The sequence below is a fragment of the Corvus hawaiiensis genome, chromosome 1 (assembly GCF_020740725.1).
Source record: "Corvus hawaiiensis isolate bCorHaw1 chromosome 1, bCorHaw1.pri.cur, whole genome shotgun sequence".
Taxonomy (NCBI): Eukaryota; Metazoa; Chordata; class Aves; order Passeriformes; family Corvidae; genus Corvus; species Corvus hawaiiensis.
The window spans coordinates 57,118,749-57,141,765 of NC_063213.1; the positions used below are offsets into that span (position 1 = coordinate 57,118,749).

Genomic DNA, 23,017 nt, shown 5'->3' on the forward strand with positions numbered 1-23,017 from the left:
GGTACTTTCAGCCAATAGCACTCAGGACTATATTTCATTAAGCTGTGAAAGTAGAGTAACTGTTTATCAATCTCTTAAGCCACCCAGTTTCTCAGCAATGATCTCCTAAATTCATTCCTTCTCCTCATTAACCAGAGCGACTCAAATTACATTATGAATACAAGAAAGATGTTTAGTTTTGCATTTTGGTGTAGCCATAAGTGCAGAGATCAAAAATCCACTGCAATTTGCAACTTCTAATAAAACAAAATTAATTTATGCACATTTAAAGAGTACATCAGTACAAACACACTTTCCATAATCTACAGGGGACTGACTACAGTAAAAAACATGACACCAGCAGGCAGGTAGAAAGTACCTTCTCTGGACATACTAAGTCAGACAGAAGCAGCAAGGAAAGAGTGTCCAAAATCTCATCCTATTCCTTTATTCCCACTTTCAAAATGAATGGATTATTTTATGCTCACTCACCCCCAAAAGTGACTGTTATAGCCTGAGACAAACTTACCTCAATGGTGTAAGCCTGGGTGTGTTTGATAATTTCTCCACTATGCAAAGTCCTGATAATCGCAAAGTCAGCAGTAGCAGCTGCTCCCCTTCGACTGCTGCATGTGGATATTTCATCACTTCGAGATCGATCAGTTTCAATCCCATCTTGTATTGATTCTTCATCTTTGATGTTTGCTGTTTTCTTCTTCTTTTTCTGCTTCTTTGATCCATTTTGACCATCAGTTTGTGCCTTCCGCTGCCTAAATTGGGCAAGCTGTATAGAAGACAAAATCTTGTTAAAGGTGAAAGTTTTCCTCTTTATTACTAATGACATCCTCTATAAAGGTTTACCCACTATTCTACATAAAACTTCAAACCAATCACTACTGAAAACAAGCTGGAAGGTAATGTTGCATATGTGAGACAGACCCAGGTTATTTTTCCATTTACATAGTTTGCTTTAACAAAATCTTAAATCTAAACCAACACTTGATTAATTCCTTTTCAGTTTCAGATTCACAAGTTACTGTTCCACAGACTGATACCTAGAAATCAAAACATTCAAAGGCAAAGGTACAAATGTTATTATAAAGGACAAATGAAATGAAATAACCTGATCTCATTTTTCAATTTTATAGTAACCTAAAAATAATTTACAAAAATTTCTTTTAATTTTTATTTTAGAGACAGATAAAAGCAAACTTCTCTTCCAGCAAGTATCATATGAAGTTTTTTTAAAAGTTTGTTATAACTCATAAAAGCTGATCAAATTACTGAAAACATCATAAAGAAACAGCAAAGTAGCAAAATATATATTAAGGGAATAGTCCAAAACCAAAAAGTGAGCAGATTACAAGACACACTACCTTGTAGCAAAACATGCTGATGAACAAAAAGTCACAGGTGAGCCAGGCACACAGTTTAAAAACCAATTAGTATGTAAGCTATTCAAATACTGTAAGACACTGCCTTTTGAAGAGCTTATCACTTTTAATCACTTTACAGTGGTTTACACAAGAAAATCCATTTAAAATATTTTTTTCTTAACATGAACAGAATTTTTGTTCAAATAAGAAAAACAAGCACATCAGGGTTTACCAATTAAAATTCAAAACTAAAAAGATCCTATCAATAAAATCCGAAAACAAGAATCATTACTTTCCAATTGAAACATCCAACACTAAGTGCTACAATAGTTTTCATAAACGTAGCTCCAACATAAAGCATACAAATAAAGACCCTAAAGCTTTAAACTTTCAACATCAACTAATACTCAAATATCATGTTTTTTTAAATAAATATGCTGCAATTTTAAGAAAAAAATATAGAAAAGATAGCATATTTGCTCATGATATTCACCAGTCGAGAAAGCCAGGCTTCCATCCAACTTCTTCAGGAACACCCACACCAAACAGGACACACAGATCCCCTTTCTGAGTCACCGTTTGGTTACAGTGCAAGGTATCACCTGAAGTGCTTTCTAGTTCTCATCTGGCCCCAAGAGAGCTGAGAAACCCCAGTCTAAATAAATGCAACACTGAGAGATCAGCTCTGACTTGTGGCTGGTTTTACTTTTGTCCCTTTATTTGTATTTCTTTGCGGGTTTCTTCAGTCTCCTCTCCTTTCTTAAAACGACGGACAGCTTGGCATATGGCTCCTGCTCTGTTTATGGGAGGAGGACCTGAAGATTTGCTGAGCCAAATATGCTCACCTAAGTACTTAATACTTACCTCCTCCCCACTACTTTTCTAATTACTTCAACTTCATGATTTTTTTCTATTTTTAAAATATGCACCTTTTGTTATTTCACCAAAAATCTATTAAATCCAAAAATTCAAAACATGAAAAGAAAGGATAGTCTCCTTCTACTTCAAAGTTTAAGAGAAAAAAACCCCCAAACAGCCAACCAACCAACCAACCAACCCAACTCCCCAAACCCAACTAAACAGAGATTTAGTTTCTCAGAAATGGGAAGGGTAAAGGTTCCAGTTGTCCCCTTAGGATATTACTACATTCTCTTAAAACTGTAAGTTTATCTCAATAAAATATTTTCAGTTTATCCAAAAGAAAAAAAAATTTGTTCTAATGTCCCAACGACAGAAAACAAACAACCTGACTTCAAGTGTAACTACCGAGAGATTTTGCTTTCTTTGTGTTTTAAGTAATAAATGACATGCAGTGCCACTGGTCAAGAACTCTCTTCCCCAACCTGATTGAAACCTTCTGTAATGGAAAGTTAAGTTGGCTTCTTTAAAGCAGCTTCACAGCCTTTATTTGTCTACAAAATTAGACATGTAGCTCAAGGACAAATGAATTACTCCTTGTCTCTCCACAAGTATTTTGCATATTTTAACTGAAGCATCTGGGCATGCCAGATTTCTCTCCGTTCAAAATTAGGTTGCCAATTTTCACTTCTTCAGAATTAACAGATTAAAATCTACCATGGCAGTTATAAGCAGATCCAATTTTCTTTTTTCAGTTCAAACACTGATGAAGATGAGCACATATGAAAGCTAAATGAATGCGAAAATGAAAATGTTACGTTTTTGTGTTACACAAGTTCTCAACTGACAAATTCTGTATGAGCATCTAGGGCTTTGGAAACAACTGCACTAGCAGTGACAGATGCACAAATCATAGCACTTTTAACCCCACACATTCAAGTGCACACAGAACTGTCCAGCTACTAATGCAACTTAACTTTAAATTCTTATTTTTAATCAAATTTTAAAAGCTAGAAATGAGAGAAGCAGCACAGCAAAAAGCTACTGCTGACCAAACATATTCTGTGATGCTCACATCAAAACAGGGGAATCTCAGATACCGAATTCCTTCTCATGTACTAGAGTCCAGGATCTATCTTTGTTCCACCGTCAAGCAGGGAAAAGTCCACCAGCAGTCATGGGAGCTAAGAAAAACATATTCTTTAGAATTAAAACTCTCAATTAAAAAGAAAAGTACTTCCAGATTTTGTATTTCTAGAAAAATAGATTTTTCTGGTGTGAACAAAACGTGAAACAAATACACACTGATACAATGTCTTATCCTGTCTTCCAGGCACACCTGCTTAATTATGCCAGAACTAAGCCTGTGGAGAACTTAATGCTGCTTCCATCAGTTCTGAATCTGCAGTTTTGAAACAATTCAATTTCAAGTCTCTGCTGAGTTACAAAAATTGCAAGCAAGGGCCAAGTATGTAAACACAGAAGGTACTTATGAAGGAGGAAGGATGCAAAGAAACAGAAACTGAAGGACACTCAGAACAGGCTCTCTGCATTGATACACCTCTGAGAACCAGCAGAGAACAAGCACCTTACCCTGTGAAAGCATCGGGAACACAGTCAGACATGATTCAACTTAAGAACATGTTTTTAGCACACACAAAAACCAATCCAGAATATTTTTTATCACTATTCACCTATCTGTCAAGATGTTGCCTTCAGCTTCTCCCATTACACTGATAAGACCTTGCTTGGATCCTGCAAGCAGTACTGAATCCTGTTAAAAATTTCATCTGTGTTTTTCAGTAGTGAAGAACAACCAATTTCGCTCCTTGACTCTCAGCTTTTGCAACTAAATTAACTAACAACTTGCAATTCTCAGCTCACAGGTTTTTTCAAGTCCTGCTTCTGGGCAAAAAAGCAATCCTCTTGGAAACAGGCATGTTCACTTCATAGCATTTAGAAAAAATAATGTATTGTCTGAAATATTTCTATCAAATATCCAATGTACAATGAAATGAGAATGAAAACGTTTCTTTCCTTTTAATGCATAGAAAGAGACAATAAAATTGTGCAGGAAGAATTACTTGTTTATTTCCAGATTTTCAGAAGTGCCATTTACAACAGCTACTCAGCTTTCCATCAGTTTGAAAAATGGGAAATGGATATTAGCACCAAATCGTGTCACAAGACATGTTGTCTCTTATAAATAGAAAAACACTCACTGAGAATCACCAGACTACAACAGAGCAGCATGCAAACTGATAATGGGTATACTTTTCAATATCATTTCACACAGTAAAGAACAATTGAATAGAAGAACTTAGGTATTTAGATGATATATGCATTTATCTAGTTCTAATTATGACCTCCTACTTATGAATCCCAAAACAACATACTGGCTCCAATTTCCACATCACAGACTGCACTAAAATGACCAACCCCCTGGTACAACACTATCTTCACTTTTAAATGTCGGTATCCTCCAACTGGCAGAAAGTGAGAAATGCAGAGAATAATCAATCGCTATTAGGAACTAAATACTCTTGAGACAGAAGGGAACTAACTTGCAGAGTGGAGGGGATTACTTGTGTAAACTGTGTCAATTATCATAGTTAATGTATTGCTATAATTAAAACAGCAGCATTATGTATTTATTCAGCTCCCTTCAGCAGATTCTGACCTTTGGCACTTGTGACAGCAATCTGGATTGTTGGGTTACACTGTACATTGATTAGTTTCAAATACAGTCTGACTGAACTATCTCTAGAGTAAAAGTCCATCATAAAACAAAATTTGGCTCCAACAGAATGCAAAACTTAATCTCTTAAGCACTTTAAAAAAAGTCTGAACAAAAGCTGCAACATTTAATCACTGCCTATATACCAGTAGAAGACAACACTGAAAAAATCCATGAAAATCAATGAAGCTACATTTGTAAAGCATCCATAGCTATACTTGTAGTTCACATGCTTAAAAGACTTTTTAGAACAGAAACACATTAAGTGCCATTTAAAACTGGATGCCGCTTCATGAACGCGTTATTCCTTAACATTCTCAGATAATGTAATAGATCTGGACAGCCTCATTTTCAGAGGTATTACAGTTAACAGAAATTGAAATTTCTCAGTGCTTCCAAAGAAGGATGTTAGGAAATAAGATAAAAAATATTTGCTGTAGTTACCATTTTAAAAAACAACTTCTACTTGTTAAACAATTCATAGGTATAACACATCCTGTACAAGTACAGCTGCACAGCTACACCTCATGTACCTGTACACAAACATCATCAGATTCAAACTTCAACTTTCTAAAACCAAACACATGTCAAATTCATTGCTACGCAGGCATTTCTTACAGAAAAGAGCAGGGTCTGTTCATCTCTCACAATTCTTCTTGAGTACAAAACCCCTATTTCTTTTTTTATACTAATTTAAGGAAAAAGTATAAAAGGACGAGTCACAAACTTACAGACTGACAACAAAAAGGAACCTCAGATAAGCTGCTAAAAGCAATTCCACTTTTTTATTTTTACACAGTACAAAAAAAGCATGAATGGAGATCCACATCATGATCTTGCATTTCTCAACTACTATAACTTTAAAAGATGTTCCAGACACTGCTTAAGCATCAGATTAATGTGTCTTTCTCACAGACAGGGACTTATTCTTTGTCAGAAGTTCTCAAACAGTCTGGTGTCCAGTGAGAAATGGTCTGTGCCGGACCAGGTCATATCTAGATCACTCATCCAATGTAAGAAAACAAGGACTTCTGAATCTTCTGGTCTTTAGCTAAAAACAGTAGTTAGTGGCTGAAAGACAAATTGACAGCCCTATAATATTGGTTATAGATAACCTGGATGATAAAATTGAATACACTGTAAGCAAGTTCGTGGATCACAACAAACTGGAGGAAAGCCAGATACAGCACAAGGAAGAACCACCATACAGAGAGACCCCAATATCCTGGAAGACTAAGCCAACAAGAACCGCATGTGAACTAACAAAACCAAACATCACATCCTGCACCTGGGATAGAATTACCCCACATCGCAGTAACAGCTGGGACTGAATGGGGTGGTGTGTAGCTCTGCTGAAGAGGACCAGAGATGCAACCTGGCAAGCTACCCCAGAGTGAGCAGCATGCCCTGGCAGCAATGAAGAGAAACCATTAAACTTCGAAATAACTCTCAATATTTAATTTTGTGATTAAATACTTATGGTATGACTGAAAAGCCCCCATGCAATCCTGTTTTGTAGAACAGAGTTTGATAACAATAATACCATTTGTTATTTGAGACTGCCTTACAATACAGTGGAAAAAGCCCAACGAGCCTAATAAAAAACCCCTGGCTTCAGTGCTTCAATGCAAATGTTTTATTTAAGTGTAGAAAGCATATTTTCAACTTTCAATCTAGCAGAATGAAAGTCTCCACAGGAGCAGTATCTGCTGAGCATACTGAGGGTAAGGAAAAGTGAAACAGAATTTTTTGTCAGGTGTTGCTTGAACCTTTTCACCAAACAAAAGGCACAAACTTGCCTTAGAAAGGTATATTTATTCTGCATATAGAGTGAATGCTAAAAAGTCTGCTTTAAGCTGCACCTGAATGTATAACATGCTTTGTGGCAAACTGTATTTTGTAAGTGGCAATATGGTATGTCTGTGATATATCCCAGACCCAGACAGACTCTGGCTGCAAGAATGTAATAACACTTGGACATGTAATGAAACTCACGGTAGATCATAAACAGTCCTGTGATAGAAAGGCTCAGGCTTTTCTAATTATATTGCTCCTAATCCCCATCACTGAAAGATAATAAGGTATAAATTCTGAAAGATTACTGAGAGTGAAAGTGAAACCAAAATATGTAGACTGAGACAGACAGCCACCTTTTCTTAAAAGATGAAGGGTTAATTTAAGAATCACCTGCCCTAGTAATGATAGGTCAAGTTCCTACTCCCCTTAAGCATAGGTAAGCAATTATTCCTACAGAAGCTTTCAGTAACACAAAAAGAACAAAAAGCAGAGCCCTGAGGTAGGATTTGTTTTGATCGTTTATTAAGCACATAAACATCCCAAGAAGTTTTGACAAGGTGTTCTGCAAGCCAATAGTGACAAATTAAAAAAGCCAACCTGAATCTGAAATTTTGATGTCATTCAGAAGTTGGACATTTGCTGTGGTTTAACCTTATCCATCCCACCTTACCCTGGATAATTGAAAAAATACCTGCCATAATCTCTTTCTCACCCATGACCTGGTTTTATGGTTCCAATACACAGGAACATTTTTATGTTTCACAGCAGCAGAAAAAAGGCCCTCAAAAGGGTAAGGAAGAGAGTCTAGGAGATGGCAACACTGAGATTTACGCTGTAAATCTCACCTGGGCTGTTTAAAACTCATTTGCTGTTAGACCACCACATTTTGTAAAAGATTGACAGTCCGTACCCTAAAGAGATGTTGAACAGTTAACAGGTATTAGAGAAGGAAGTGCCACTTTGTCACTTTTGTCATATTCTCAGAAGGTCTAAGCACTGAGGGTTGTCTTGGCAAAGCACTAACTCCCGAAGTGTAGGCAAGTTTATAGTGCCTGCTTCTTCTAGGTTCCTGATGTCGATAATAAGGAAAGGATAACTGAAAGTAAGATGAATGAAAAATCATCAAATACAGAGAATAAACAGACATCTTCTTAGTGAAGTCTACTGATTCTATTCTGCTAATCAAAAAGTAAGAGAGTACCACAACTCTTTTCAAATCCTGAGATAAAAACCAACAAAAAGAAGATAACTGAGCAAGCAACCTGCAAATACTTTAAACATATTATGTCACATAGCTGAAAATTCAAACTGTAAGTAAAGAATTAATGTTCTTTGCACGTTTCAATCTGCTTATCTGTTGAGCCAAACAGAGCTTTACGTTATTTGTTCTATTCAACAGATGCTGAATTTACTAAACGGGAAACACTGGGCTGAATGAACAAGAAATCATCACCCAGGAATGAGGTATTTCCAATCTACTGATTTTTATGTTGCACTCACAGCCAGATTTTCCCAAATATCTTGGACAATGTCTCCCTTTATGGAAACTTAAGTGGCTCATGAGTATTAGTTGATGACAATAACAGTATGAAAATTTCCAAAGAAGAAATCCTGTAGTCTCTTCCTAAATAAAAGCTTGAGAGTCTTTCAGCTTCAGAGACAGCCATTCCTTTGCAGTCTTCTGAAGAAAACCAATAGGGTCACCACAATTTACAATTATAGCTATGGTATCATGAAGGACAACACAGGATAATGAGAGCAACAGCACCTCAGGCAATTCTTTTTAGCAGTCTTTATCAAGTTAAGAGTACTTTTGGCAGTGCTAATTACCGAAGGCGCTGAACTGGAATGAACCCCTCCAGATGGCACTGTGAGCTGGAAAGCCTCAGAATTAGTGTGGTTCTGATCTGGTCTGCTCTTCCCCGTCCCAAGAGTTTAAATAGGAACAGATCTAGGAAGAGCTAAGTTCATTACAGCTGGGTTATTTTCTAGACAAGGAATGGAAGTTAAGTGTATGAAAATTCACTCTAAGTCACGTTACAGTGACTGACACAAGTATACCGAGCACATTTCAATGCTGGACTGCTTCAAGAAAAGCAGTGCCTCAAACTAACTTCTAAAAAAATTGCTCAACTGGTCTTTAACTAAACTGCTTCTATGTAAATGATTTATATACTGATCCTATCAACTTTTTAATTTCACTCTTCTCATATTGAATGCTGCCTCTCTGCTAATACAGAAGGTGAAAAAATCATCTGACCCACGTTGGTACTGAATGCCCCCAAAGCAAGAGCAAATAAGTGGATTGGGACAAGCTATTAGCAACAAAAATGAGAGGGCAACAGAAGCTTGTTTCATTCTGCTTTCTAAAAAACCACAGATCATCCATACTTGAAGCCTAAAACATTAGGAAGTCTTTGGCCATCCAAGCTAAAGGCACTGACATAAAACCAAGCCTCTTTTACTCTGCATTAAGTGATGAGGATCACCAGTCGGGTGCTGTCTCAAAAGGCACCATCTATCCGTCGCTTTTGCCCAGTTTCAAAGGGTCGGTAACAACAGGAAGGCAAGAGTTAGGCACTGACAGAAATGCACTCCTGTTCCACCAGTTTTATGTGTAACGCCAACTTTAATTAAAAACTGGATCCTGAAATATTCTTCAGCTAGGCTGAAAAAAACCCCAAATGGCGCAGAGACAAAGTCAAGTCTTAAATGTCCTAAAACCTTTTGAAACAATTTTTGGGGGAGAGGTGGGAAAGGAGGAGGATTTATCACAATGCTAACAAATGGATTCACAAATCTGCTTAAGAAAAATATTTCTTCCTCTACTCCCTAAGCCTTTCTAAAATAATCCAACTTGCCAAAGCAAGTAAATTCCAGGCCAGAGCTAAAATTTTGTCAAATAAATTTTAATAATGGAGATACAGATGTTTCAGTTAATTTTAACTTTCTAAAGGAATGAGGGAAGAAAGGTTTTACTACTTACTTTGCTAAACTGCCAGCTTTTAGTAAGTCATATAATGTTCTCCACTAATTCTTGAACTAGAAAACTTCACTGCTTTGCTGTGTCATTCTTCATATCTCATAAAAGTATTTTGAAAATTTGCAGCCAGAAGATGGGTTTGTACATTAATTCATTCTTAAAAACTCATCTTAATATTAGATATAGATACTCTGAAAGCATTAGTTGCTTTTCATACAGTTACAGTACTGTTCATTGGACTGTATGAACATGTTATCCCACTGTCCTTTAGACTATCAATATTTATCTTCTGGCACTTTTCTGGGGTGTTTTGATGTCCACATAAGGCTGTGGGCAACTTCAGCTGTGGCATCCATTTAAGAATAGTAAGCTCACAGAAGTGCAAAATCCTAAACAAGACGTAAATATAGATGAGGTTCTATTAACTGAAACAGCTGCTGTTTTAAAGGTGTGTGTAAGAGTCTACACAATGATTTTAGTATCAGTTTCCCATAAATGAAAACACAGGATGTGATATGTTTTGCTGACACAAACAAAAGATAGATTTTAGGAAGTGAACAGACAATTTGATCTCTGGTAATTTAAGTCAAGCTATCAAATGATCATATCTTAGTAACACTAAACAGCTGAACAGTAAGTGGTAGAAGCTATGACAGACAGGATAATAAATAAAATTTTTGAGCTCCAAAAGGAGACACAACCTTACCTATCACAGTATTGATGTATAACAACTTGATACCCTTTCATCTTAATGAAAGTTGCCAAAATTCAAAGTTGTCAGATACTGTGTTAGAAATTAAGAATAACTAATAAAACTAAGCCACAGGTGGCATGTAGTAGATGAAATTAGGTAGGGTACACAAGATACACGACAGCAACCAAATGGAAGGTAGATTGCTGTGTATCGCTACTGACCTAAGGCATACACAATAATCAAGACAAAGCTTGTACTCAATAAATCAGATCAGATGAAGATACAGGTAAAAAAAAAAAAAGCAAACAACTAACAAACAATCAAAAATGCCTGGAACTTGCAAAAGGTATCACATATTTAAGTCTTTGGGACAGATTAAATAATTGCTACAAAACACACTTGACAAAAAAATCATTAGACAGAAGCCATAATTAGTACAATATTTCATAAAGGTGAACTCTTTAGCAAGTTTCTGCACTGACATTTTTTGTAAGGTTGTACAATTACAAATATGGTTAGGATTTTAAGTACTTTTCCCCCACTCATTTCACAATGAATTCAGCCTTATAAAACAAGTTATCTTCTGAAAGTAAAAGGCAGATACTGCCCTCCTGAACAGAAGGCAAAAAGCACTTAAGCATTAAAACTATGTACTAGGTTGCAACTTTATATCTGCTTTTTCTTTCAATATTGTGTTTGATTCAACAAAATTGTAGGGCTAGGCTTTATATTTACTGCTGTTGATTTCTACAGACCCAGTGAAGTCAAGTGAGTTACAAAAAGGATCAATTTTTCTCATTCTTATCTGCAGAACCACACTTCATGAACTGTTCACAACTAAATATTTAAATAAACCATAAAGATGAATATGCCACAGACCACAAGAAATACAGAAGGAAGTAATGGACTTTCACAGATAGCAAGCTTCACTCAGGCTTATAAAAAAATATACCCCAAACATTTATTTTACAGCATAGTAGCAACTTAGAGGTTAAGTATAAGCATTAAAACATTAATCTATTCAGAATTTCAATTTTTGGAAAGCAGCAGTGTCATCAGACATATGTCAGTATGTTGCCTTCTGTATCACCAAAACAAACTTACTAACAATCTGAGCATTGATTACGTAGTAACTTTGATTTATTTCTTCTTAAAGCAACTGGTTTAACACCTGTTCTTTAACAAGTACATAGTTGTATCAGCTGTTTGACTAAATATAGTTAAATCAACAGCTGGAGACGCCTTTAATTAATCCCTTGGAGTTCTTACAGGGTAACTATTTTAAGAAAACAACTGCAATACAGTAACACGGTTAAGCATTAAGCATGTTAATTCCACTATATTTAGGTCTTAAAAAATACTCAACTCAAAAGAAATGTCTTCCAGAACAGGTACAGCCTAAAAAGCAATGCAACTATGTCATTAAATACTAGAACCAGGCAGGTGGTGTAGTAAATTTCTGCCTTGTTCCTTAATTTTTTTCACATGCTGCCCCTCTTCCCCAAAAAATAACCTTAGGAAAACATTCCTGAGACCATAAGGCAGTGAAAAGTGAGTCTATCTTTTCCTTGAGCCCAAAACAAGGCTAAATCTCAATCTAAATTTTGGTAATAATAGATGGAAAGAGCCAAGTCTGCTTCTGGTAAAAGAGAAATTATTGTCATATCTCCTATGTGGTAATGTTTCTCCTCAATTATCACTTTCTTTGTATTAACCATAAACCGTAACCATAACTGTAATTTATCACATCCTAGAATACAGACTTTAGTCCTCACTTTTAACAGGAATCTGAGAGGGGAAAAAAGTTACATACCACACTGAACTTCATAGACCGGGCAGAACAAGCCTGGTATTTCAAAAAGAAGTTCACAGGGTTTCTCTAAAAGCACTTTAAACTCTAGGTAAGAGCAGTCCTTAATACTTTATGACCTTTTGACTTTAATACCACTGAAACAACCTATTGTGACTTTGTGGCAGAACATTCTTTATTATCAGCAAGGTAAAGGTGTCAAATCTGATTAATTTTTTTCAAGAAAGCTTTAAACAACTACTACTACCACAAAATAACATTGATTCCTTAATGAGAACAAATGTTCTTCTTATTAGCTTGGCACAGACTGCTTTCATAATAGCAAAAAATAGTTGGTTGTAAAAATCCCACACTCTAACTTACCAATCAATATCAAAACCCATACGGAGTAATTAACACAGGATATTTAGACAACAAAATTTAACATACCATATAAATGTTTTCTTTAATTCAGAAACACACAAAAATCATAACCTATGGCCATCTGTGCCTGCCAGTTAGAAGCCAACTCTAAAAATACAAAAGTATGCAGAAGCAACAGCTGCCAGTAACTCCACACAGTCCTTGTCAATCAAGTTACTGGCAACCTGCAAGTTTATATGTAACACAGACACTTAATTCTGCTTATTAATTGTCTTATGTGTTTAAACGTTAAGGTTGACATTTTTCATTTTTATAAAGATTGAACTATTAACATTAAACTATGAAATGAGAAAATACAAAGCTTCAAAAAGTAATTATTCTAATGTTTCTAATAATGGTACCCTAAATACAAATTACTTACATATATTTGATTTTACCAGAGTATTACCAGACTCATTTATGTTTTTGCTTACATGCATTTATGTAAGAAATAACTATAAGCAAAATCTGTGTTTTCAACTGAAGAAAAATCCCCAGAATAAATTTACTTTCACCTGTTTTATAGAATTCTGTACAATGGAACCCACTTCAAGTGGGTTCCTAGTAAAACACTTGAAGTCCATTTTCCCCACACAACTAGTTATATGGACATAATGGTCCAAATTAAAGAGGTGTTCTTCCCCAAACTAAGTAGATGAAGACAACACCTAAAAATACACACTTATTTTAGGGAGCACGGGAAGAGTGAAACACTATCATAAATTATTTTAATTGCTAGTCATCTTGCTGCATTACATCACAAAAATGCAGTTTTCATATAATCCTTTTGTTGCACGGATTAACCCAGCTCCTTAGGATGTAGTACAGTACTGAACTACTGAATATATGCCTATTTATTTGTATTTTTTAAAATTAAGTTTATATTGTATCCAATCTGGCACTGTAAAATCAAGTATTTGAATGTGACTCTCCCAACAAAAAGGGAGAATCTTACTGCAGTTGCTTGGGAAGAATAAACTTGTATCTAACTATTTCCTCCATTCTCTCACCACCACAATATATACTGCAATGAAACAATTACATGGGGAGGAGCAGGAGAGAGGTAAGAGAGAGCTCCGTTGGCTTCTATCTCCCCTTAATTTCTCAATCAGTATTTGATCACATCAACCCATTATCACCCAAGATAACAGCTATGATTCTACCAAATAACATAATTCTGTTTCTCAAGTTATTCTTACCTTGTTTCAGGTAAAACCCAAGAATATTACCTACCCAAGTTGACCACATTAGAAAAGCAATATTTGGCTTAAAGAAGTCATGAGAACAAAAAAAATCCATAATTGGGATTGTAGGCAGAAATCAATTTTGGGAGTCCTCCTCTGTTTCACAGTACGAAAACAACAGTGTTGGCCACTACTGTGAAATGCAGGATCCCTTCCTCACCTCTTTCTTTCAGGCACCAGAAGATTCTGTAGGCTTCTTTTAGAGCCCACTAATGAAATGGGAATTTAAAATTCCTCCTTTCTGCCAATGGGCAAGTGTGTGAACTTTCTTCTACCATCTTTCATGCTGCTATGACTTCATGAGTTTTCTGCCGGCCTGTTCTTTCAGACTGTCAAAATGTCTCTGACAAGAAGCCCTATGCCTCAATTAATTAACCTCTCCCTAAGGCAGTATTACCCATGAGCATGCAGAAGGCACACTCCCTCCAATTCTGCAGGTTGTTTACAAAACATTCAACTGTACACCTGAAGAACACTACTTACCACCAGCTGGACTTTGCTTCAGCAATCTGAGCAGAGCAGTCCAGCTAATTTTCTGCCAACCTTGCAGACCACCTATCCAAGCTACCTATCTCCAGTTCGTACACATAGCTTGTAAGAGATCACATCAAATGCCTTCCTAAAGTCAAGGTAAACAACATCCACCATTCTCTCCCCATCTACTGAGACACTACGTTTATCACAGAGGACAATTGATTTGCCCTTGATAAATTCTGATCACGCTCTTGGCCTTCCTGTGCCTGAACACAGGTTCCAGGAAGACCTGCTCCATCATCTTCCTAGGGTCCACAGCCAGGCTGACCTGCCTATAGATCCTGATACTCCTTCTCACCCTTCCTGAAGATGAAGCTGGTGGTTGTTTTTTTTCCACCGCTTCACTTTAAATCTCTAATGGCAATGACCTTTCAAAGATGAGCAAGGAAATAGCCTTGTAACAATAGCACCCAGCTCCTGCAGGATGTTGGGATACAGCCTACTCAGTGCCATAAATGTGTATACATCAGAATTGCTTAAGTGGCCCCCAGTTTGACCTTTTGTACAGTGGATAATACTTCACTGCTCCAATTCTGCCATTATACTCGGGGACCTGGGAAGCCCAAGGACAGTCCTTACCAGAAAGAGGCAAAAAAAGCCTTGAGTGTTGCTTCCATGTCCTTTTGTACCACATTATTTTGAATTCTAAGCCTCTTCACCATGTTTGCCTTCACTTCAGTTTAGCACTGTGTACATATAACCACAGATTCTTTCCACTGCTAATAATGTAAATACTGAGTGACACAGGCTTTGTGAAAGACTGAATGATCACCTACTTTGAGAATCAGCCATTAGAACAAATAACGCTAAGTCCAATTTTCTATTCATTTGTAACCATGAAATGATGATTGTACACAACAAGTCTTTAGTTTGCTTATAAGATGATGTCAAACAGTGTCAAAAATCTTTAACACTTTCAGCAAGTTCTGTTGGATCAGCTTTATTACCTAAACGAAGTCTCCTATTAACAGCTGTGCAGATCCCCAAGGATCTTAATATTGACAATTCATTCAGAGAAGTCTGTTTCATTTAAAGAGCAATCTTTGCCAGTCTTTTGAGACTCCCTAGTGAGTATAGGCAGAGTCTTACTGACAACTGCAGGATAACTGCAGCCCTGGTTACAGTGTATTATCAAGCATCAATGTAGCTTCCAGGGGGCCAAGGTTGAGGATAATCAACTGCTTCTCAAAAATCATGAACACTGATTAGACTCCTACAGAAAATTGTAGTCAGGCAACTGCTGCTTCCTGTGGGATCCTAATCAATACTTCATTCCATCTCCCATAGTTCATTCTTCCACAACACACTGCAAATAATCAACTGCAAATCCTAATCAGTTAACTTTAAAAAAAACTACCATTTCTAGAGCACAGGGCTTTAAAGATGCAACAATACTGCAACACATAAAGAACTGCGTGGAGAGAATCTGTATCTGAAGAGGCTTTGTCCAGATTTCTCTGTGTAGCTAATGCAAGAAAACTTAAATCACAAAAGCATTTGTCATTTGTGTTGATGCTTCAAGAAGGGGGCTGCAGCCCACTGCATGATTTTCCTGATCGGCAGAACTCCTGCACTGCCCAACAACGCATATTTTTCCTTCCTCCTGCATTGTAACATTTACTCATTATACTAAATAAAGAAGAAGAGTTTATTAGATATTGGCTGAGAAGGGCTGAAGAAAGTATTTTTGGATGTTAGAAAAAGCATAAACTACTGATTTACTTTAAGTCTCTGTGTACTGTTTACATTAACCTGATTCATGTAAATTTAACTTTTTCCTCCTATGAGGAAACCGATTTAGTTGCATTTACGTAAAATACATCTACAGTTTTCCTCTTTAGTAAAAATGTAGTTATGACAGAGATATTTAAAGATCAAAAATTGAAAAAAATAAAACCAACAGGTAGAGAGAATATATAAAGGCACAGCAAGACCTCAAGAGTTGTGTCTGTATCTAATATCTCATTAACCAAGAAGCCTGAAAGAGCCACCTTTAGAATGAACAGACTATGTCTAAATAATACTTTATTAATAACCAAGACAAGATGATAGTTCTTTTCAAGTTGACAAGCACCAACTGGCACAGAATCTGAGATGCTACATCTTTGGCAAAAAGACAATCAGCTTTTCAGATACAGATCAATAGTTTAAATTCAGTTCAAGCTAAGCAGGAACTGATAGCCATTCCTTGTTAATAAACACAAGTGATGCGGTGACTTCCATCCAGTTGTCAATGCCATCTTTTCAGGAACATTGTGTTGAGTTTTCAAAAGCAGTCTGGAGAATTTCGATACATTTTTAAGCAATTATTCATAGACATTCTGGCCACCTCTGTGCTTCAACTCCCTATAGAAACTGAGTAAAACTTAAATTTTCATTTTAAGAAATGTTCATGATTTTGATTATTTTTTTAGTAAATTGCAAATACTTTAGAACAAGTCAAACTCACTTGTGCTTCATCATTTTCCCACCTTGTTTATATCACTTTTACATTAATTCCCACCATGTGGCATGTCTGGCACTGAATGGACAAAGTGAGAACAAAGCCCACAAACTGCAGCTTGTGAGAAACAGTTCTGTGAGGAGCAGAGCAGACATAAGGGAAGAACCAACTGCATGAATTTCATGCTTAGTGTGCAAGGCTTGACAGGCTTGTACTGTTTTGACAGGCTTTTATTACTTTTTACATGGTGCTGAATCATGAGAAAAGCAAGCTCACAAAGACACTGATATTGCTCACAAAACTGCAGACTTGTCTGTGGATTTTTGTTCTTTTATTTTTTCTTTTTAAGAAAGCTAAATTGAATTCCTGGCATACATTCTAAATAACGAAGAAAATCTAACACATCGATCTTTAAGAAGTCTTGTATCAGGATGTCCCTTATTTCTTTTAACACAGCAAACTAGGCTAGCTAGCACAGCATACAACTGAACAGACCACGACAGCGTTTTCTTATCACTGTTATGAAGCATTACCTGGTATAGTAAGACATTTCTCCTATATACCTTTTAACTGAAAATACATATTCTCAATATTTATTTGAGTATATGTATATGCAAACATATGGTTTTATGTTAAATCACCTACCTCCCTTAGACAATCTAAATGGATTTAGGAACACTTAAATATTTTCCCCTTGTTTTGTGGTTGGATACTGGGGGTTTCTTCACAGAGAAGAGTTTAATGACAAGTAAAAAAGTCAGCAAACAAAACCTGGATCAAGGGATAACCTCTTCTAGCAAATCACAGCCTAACACTGAAGTCAAATTTGAATAAACTGTTGTGCAATTTACTCTGCTTATTCTCTGGAACACCTATTTTATTAATATTTGCACAGAAACATTTTCAGTCCCAGAATCCCATCTACTCCATCTCCTCAACTCCACCAAGCTTCTCAGGTCTTTCTTGCTACCACAGTTCCAGGTTCCAGAGATATGCTGTAATTTTGCCATGGCAGTACAGTTTTCATCAAATCTAAGCCTTCCTCTGAAAATATCACAAAAAAGGTATATATTCTCCTTACCATTATTATCTCCCATTGTGAAGAATTTTTAAATTTCTTCATATTTTGAGATTTAGAAGCATAGTCCAAGAGACCACCTCTTCTTTGTTTTGCCATGATGCTACAACTCAGTGTTCTTACAACCAGGATTTCATCACTCCCTCACTACCCTAAACTTTTTGTTTGGTATCTAGAGTCCCCCATTCTTTTGCCCAGCTGACAACTGTTGAATTTGTTCCATCTGGAAGCTTACTGGGGCTCCTTTTTAGAAGAGGAGGGAAGCAGGAGAACTCATTCCACACTTCCAAGAAAGTAAGAATTCTAAGAAATCTGAACATTTGTATTAATTCTTCAGTCTTTTCTCCACTGGTTGTAGGAAAGATAGTTATAAAATGTTGGCTTCTCAAGAAATCATGGGAAAATGAAGATTAAGGTTTTCTTCCACAAACATGAACACCAGAAACATCAACACAATAGGGTGTGTCCACTCTTTGCAGTCAACAGACAAGCATCTCATCAACATAAATTTCAAGATGTATTTATGTTTCAGCATAGCAGTAAAAAGACTGTAATTATCAATTGTGTTTTGTTGAACTGTGGTACATTTATCATTCCAAATTCAAAGTAACATGTTAGCTTGTATCAGTAACAAAATTATTTTGAAACAAATACATAGAAATACCTTGAAATCTGTCCTATGGGGCAGATATTTAAGACAGAGCTTTCAGACCCTAAATTAGGATTCCCAACAACTGGGTTACTAGTATATAATCTTACGTTGTAATATAAAGTAGCTCAACAAAGTTGGACCTACTTAAGCAGCACTTTTTTCTTTTGTCCTTATTTTCATCAGATTTTTCACTATTCCAAACTCTAAGATGCTAGAGTAACCATGTATTATTCTGCAGTTAACACCTTTTTCAATATTTAAAAGCACCTAGTTGATTGGTTATTTCCTATCAGGAAAAAAATACAGGATTTTCTGGCAACACCTACATATGCCAAAAAGTCTAATTCCCTTGAAGTATCAACACAATTTACTGAAAGCTCTTTAAAATGAATCTGTGGTGGTGATCAAGCTTATTTCCAAATAAGTACCAACAAACAGACTTGTCTAGATTCTGTTATAACAGGGAAACAAATTTTGCAGTCATCTCTGTTTTGCTATTGCAACACGCATACTAAGAAAATAAGTAGTTCGAAAGAAGACCACAGAAATGAGGGAGAGGCTAGTGCTAAAATGAAGAAAGTCCTGAAGGTAGGCAAAGAGCAACTTTGTGCTTTCTTTTCTGTAATTCCTTCTCCTTACACAAGGAACGAGAAAACATTTTAAAACGCATTTTTACAACGCCATTTCTTGCTTGCACAGTGCTACTAACAATACGGTGTTGACTTACTTCTCTATTTTTGCGAAATTTGCTAGCATTTTGAATTAAAGAACAATTCTCTCTAAACTGGCAAAAAAACAAAGATTATTTTGAAGTGGTATTTCTCTGCATTCCCAGAAGAAAGCAAGTATAAATTAAAGCTCATTCTACCTTGCAACACTATTGGAAAGTAGAGAGCTATTTTAAGGATTTGAACAAAAGGGTATATTGATAATAACATCTAAAACCAATAATCAAGCCCTGTATCAAAAGCAAGAACAGATCTCTGGAATGAGGGAAATGGAGATCAGTGATTCAAAAAACCCACACTTGAAAATAGGAAGACTTCTAGTAGTTTCAATTTAAAAGAGTGTTGGAATCCCAGATTTCAACGCAAGTACCTTTTTTCTTTTTTTAACAAAAACCCAATAGAATCCACAAAAAATCTGAACACATGAGAAAAAAAAATTAAACTTTCTTTTTATTTTTTCAAAGCAAAAAGAACACCAAGTAAACTGGAACGAGCTGATAGTCCTATTATCCTCAAAAGAAAAATTAAACTAGTCATACCAATTTTTCTGCTATTACTCATACAATATGTCTTGAAAATGGCCTCAAAGATTTCCATTTGATCTCATCCAAGCTTATGTACCACCCTATTAGCAATCAATTATATAGATTTCCACTGTCTTGAACAAAAATAAATGCATGCACAACAAGCTGAACACCTCACACTTTGCTCCTTTCTCACCTCTACTCAATTTCTGTCCTATCTTCTTTTACTCAAAAAGTTTTAAAACCACGTGTTTTCTCTCCAGGGCAATGTTCAGTCCTTATGTATGTGATTTTCTCTGCAAGACAAAGTAAGCTTTTAAGCTTACTCATGTTAATAACCAAAATATACACATGCAGTTCCACATACCTCCTATTATTGGCATTTAAAATTGACAGAGATGCAAAGGAGTGAGCAGATTGAAGCCTGTAAACAAAAAGAAGACAAACCTCACAAGTTGAGAAGGACCTAGAAAAACAAATAGCTTACCAATGCAATAAAGGAATGCCTAAGAACTAGATACAATTTCTGAGGCTCTTCATGTGCAAGAAAAAGGGCTCCTTCAAATAAACTGTTCTTCATTACAGTACTTTTTCACAGAGTCACTGTACTCTCGAGCCAAAGCTTTCCCACACCTTTCCAGGAAACTCTTGAGATCCAGTTGCTTCCTCTCTTGTCCATTAATGCACACCAGCATCTTCAGATATAGACAAAGCACTACAGCCATTCCGTGAACTTTTAACTCAAAAAGCTTCTTCTGTCCACAATTTATGAACAGTGACCATGATGATTAGGGCTTTATGATGAAATCAGCACTTTGTGATACGGAAAATATGAGTTCTTTCAAGAGAAAAGCAGAGTAGGAAAACACAGACTGAAAAGTAAATTCGTCCTTCCATAACTCTGTTTATTTTTGCTCAAGTTACTTGAGGCAGACAGGATAAACAAAATGAACAAGTCTACACTTGAAAGCAAAAGATGATGTGTGAGTAGCCTAGCTGTTTAATGACATGTTAGTTTTAAATCTATTTAATTTGACTGACCCTGAAATTAGCTCAGTTGGTTAGAGCATGGTGCTGATAACACCAAGGTTGTGGGTTCAATCCCCATATGTAAATGTCTTAAGTCACTTAAGAGGTGAACTTGATGATCCTTGTAGTCCCCTTTCAACTCAAAATATTCTGTGATCTGTGACTTTAGTGACAAAATCTCTTTAATAACCACTGAGATACTGCTTTTTTTCCTCTTCAGGTAAATTACAGGGAGTTTAAAAGTACTTGTTTTACACACAATCTATACTTTGAGCTCTTCTGGGGGATTTAAATTAGAGCTTTAATCACTGAGTCACAGAATTATTCCATGCTTGCTTGAGTGTTTTATATAAAAAAACCTCAACATATCAACCTTTCCTTAAGAATGCCAGAACAACTCAGGCCAAAGAGGCCAGAGATAAGTGAGTAAAATCTTTTTCTCCCCTCAAACGAGTAAGAAAGACATAACAATGCAAACAGCAAACATTCCCAGACTCTTAGACAATGCTATTTTAATAATACATATACTTTTCATCTTCAGCCATCTGAAATATTTACATGCATGACCAGATGACAAAATATGTAATTATTTCTTTTGACTATTCAATTTGTGAAGATTAACTTGCCAAATTAGTTATACAACCTGTAATACTTGTCCACTGAGAGCCATTAGAGCCTCCCCAACCGACATCACTGTTCCATCTGCTCAGTCATCTTCTGGTGTAGATCAAAAGCAGTAACAGCCTCTCTCTCTCTGCTCTCAAGTGTTTGAACTAAACGAACTCACTAATTTCTTCAGGTTCTCCAACAACTACATAGTTTCTTAGAACACTGCAAACATACATAAAAGCTTTGAAAAACAAGGCAGTAAATTGTGTATTTCTAACATTAGACCTGAAATCCTAGACCAACCCAAGAGAATTTAAGAAATATATTTGTCTCTTTGCTTACCCCTCCCACAGCAAAAAACCCAAGCATACAGCTAAGGAGTGCCTTTTGCTCACTAGAAATTTAAACACATATTTAAATACTCTGCTAACTAAATTTCAGTACTGTAAAATGGATCATTCCATAAAACTTGGTATTGATATCTTCATCTCAATCTTGCCAGTTATAATAGCTGTGCCTTTCACATATGTCTGTGCACATAGAAATTAAAATATTTTTGTAAATTTCAAAAGCTTTACACCAAAATACCCTCAAGCCCCTTTCTGACAAGGGAATCCAATTGCTGGCATTTTTATTCTGAAGCTAGCAAACTACTCTCTGTAGTTTTTGAAAGTTGATCAAAATAGTGCCATATTCTGGTAAGAAAAGCCTGCTACTAAGCTGCTAAATAAATACATGAAATTAAAATACCCAACCCAACTACAATAAATAGTACCCCCTTTAATGTTAGATGAGATTTCCAAGCAGACTGATGCACATAGGAATCCATATATAGTATGTCATATCAAGATCTTCAAACACCATCCCCTGTAGTCTTTTTTAAGACCAGATACATATTCACTGTCTCAGGCCATCAATACTATTCTAGAATCTCCTCAGCAAGGCACAAAACATATCTGATGGATTTCTAATGTCACTGTGTTTTAGGGCACTGATCAACCTAATAGCATGCATCTGTATTTCTGCTGCTGGCACACATCTCCCTTCCACTTCCCCCCACAGTCAACACTGTTTGCCTTAACTGGCCTTTCTAACACTCTTCTTGCTCCACAATAATGACATCATGAGATAAGAGAACCGGTCTGTTTGTGGGAGAAGAGCGTTCTATGGAGGAACAGAGAGATCATTTCAATGGAAGGGAGACAGACATTTATAGAAGCTGGGATAATATTCAGCAGATTTACCTTGTGGCAAAAGAAAATGAATGACTACAGGTCTGGAAAAAGGAGCATGTAATTTACTGTGTTTAACTTTGTGCCTCCCTTGCCTTTTCGGGCTTGTAACAGACAGAACAACAACATATGGTGCAAACTGCTTCATAATGCAGACTTGGTGTAGTTTCCGAAAATCAACAGGTACACATGAATATTGGTGAGCCTCCATCAAGACCTTTTTATTCCATTTTCCATATAATGTACTGACAAAGGCTGTGTGCTCACACTGAGACCCATTCTGCCAGGCTTGAGTACACTTAGCACCA

General features: G+C 36.2%; 1 protein-coding gene across 7 annotated transcripts in view; it reads right to left on the minus strand.

Moving 5' to 3' along the window:
• Positions 1-23,017, minus strand: part of AKAP9 (A-kinase anchoring protein 9) — a 105,676-nt gene that overhangs the window by 79,779 nt on the left and 2,880 nt on the right. For all 7 annotated transcript variants that reach the window (XM_048305882.1, XM_048305871.1, XM_048305854.1 and 4 more), the window contains one exon: positions 509-763. In XM_048305882.1, coding sequence (XP_048161839.1) covers positions 509-763 — 255 coding nt within the window. The remainder of the gene's footprint in view (positions 1-508; positions 764-23,017) is intronic.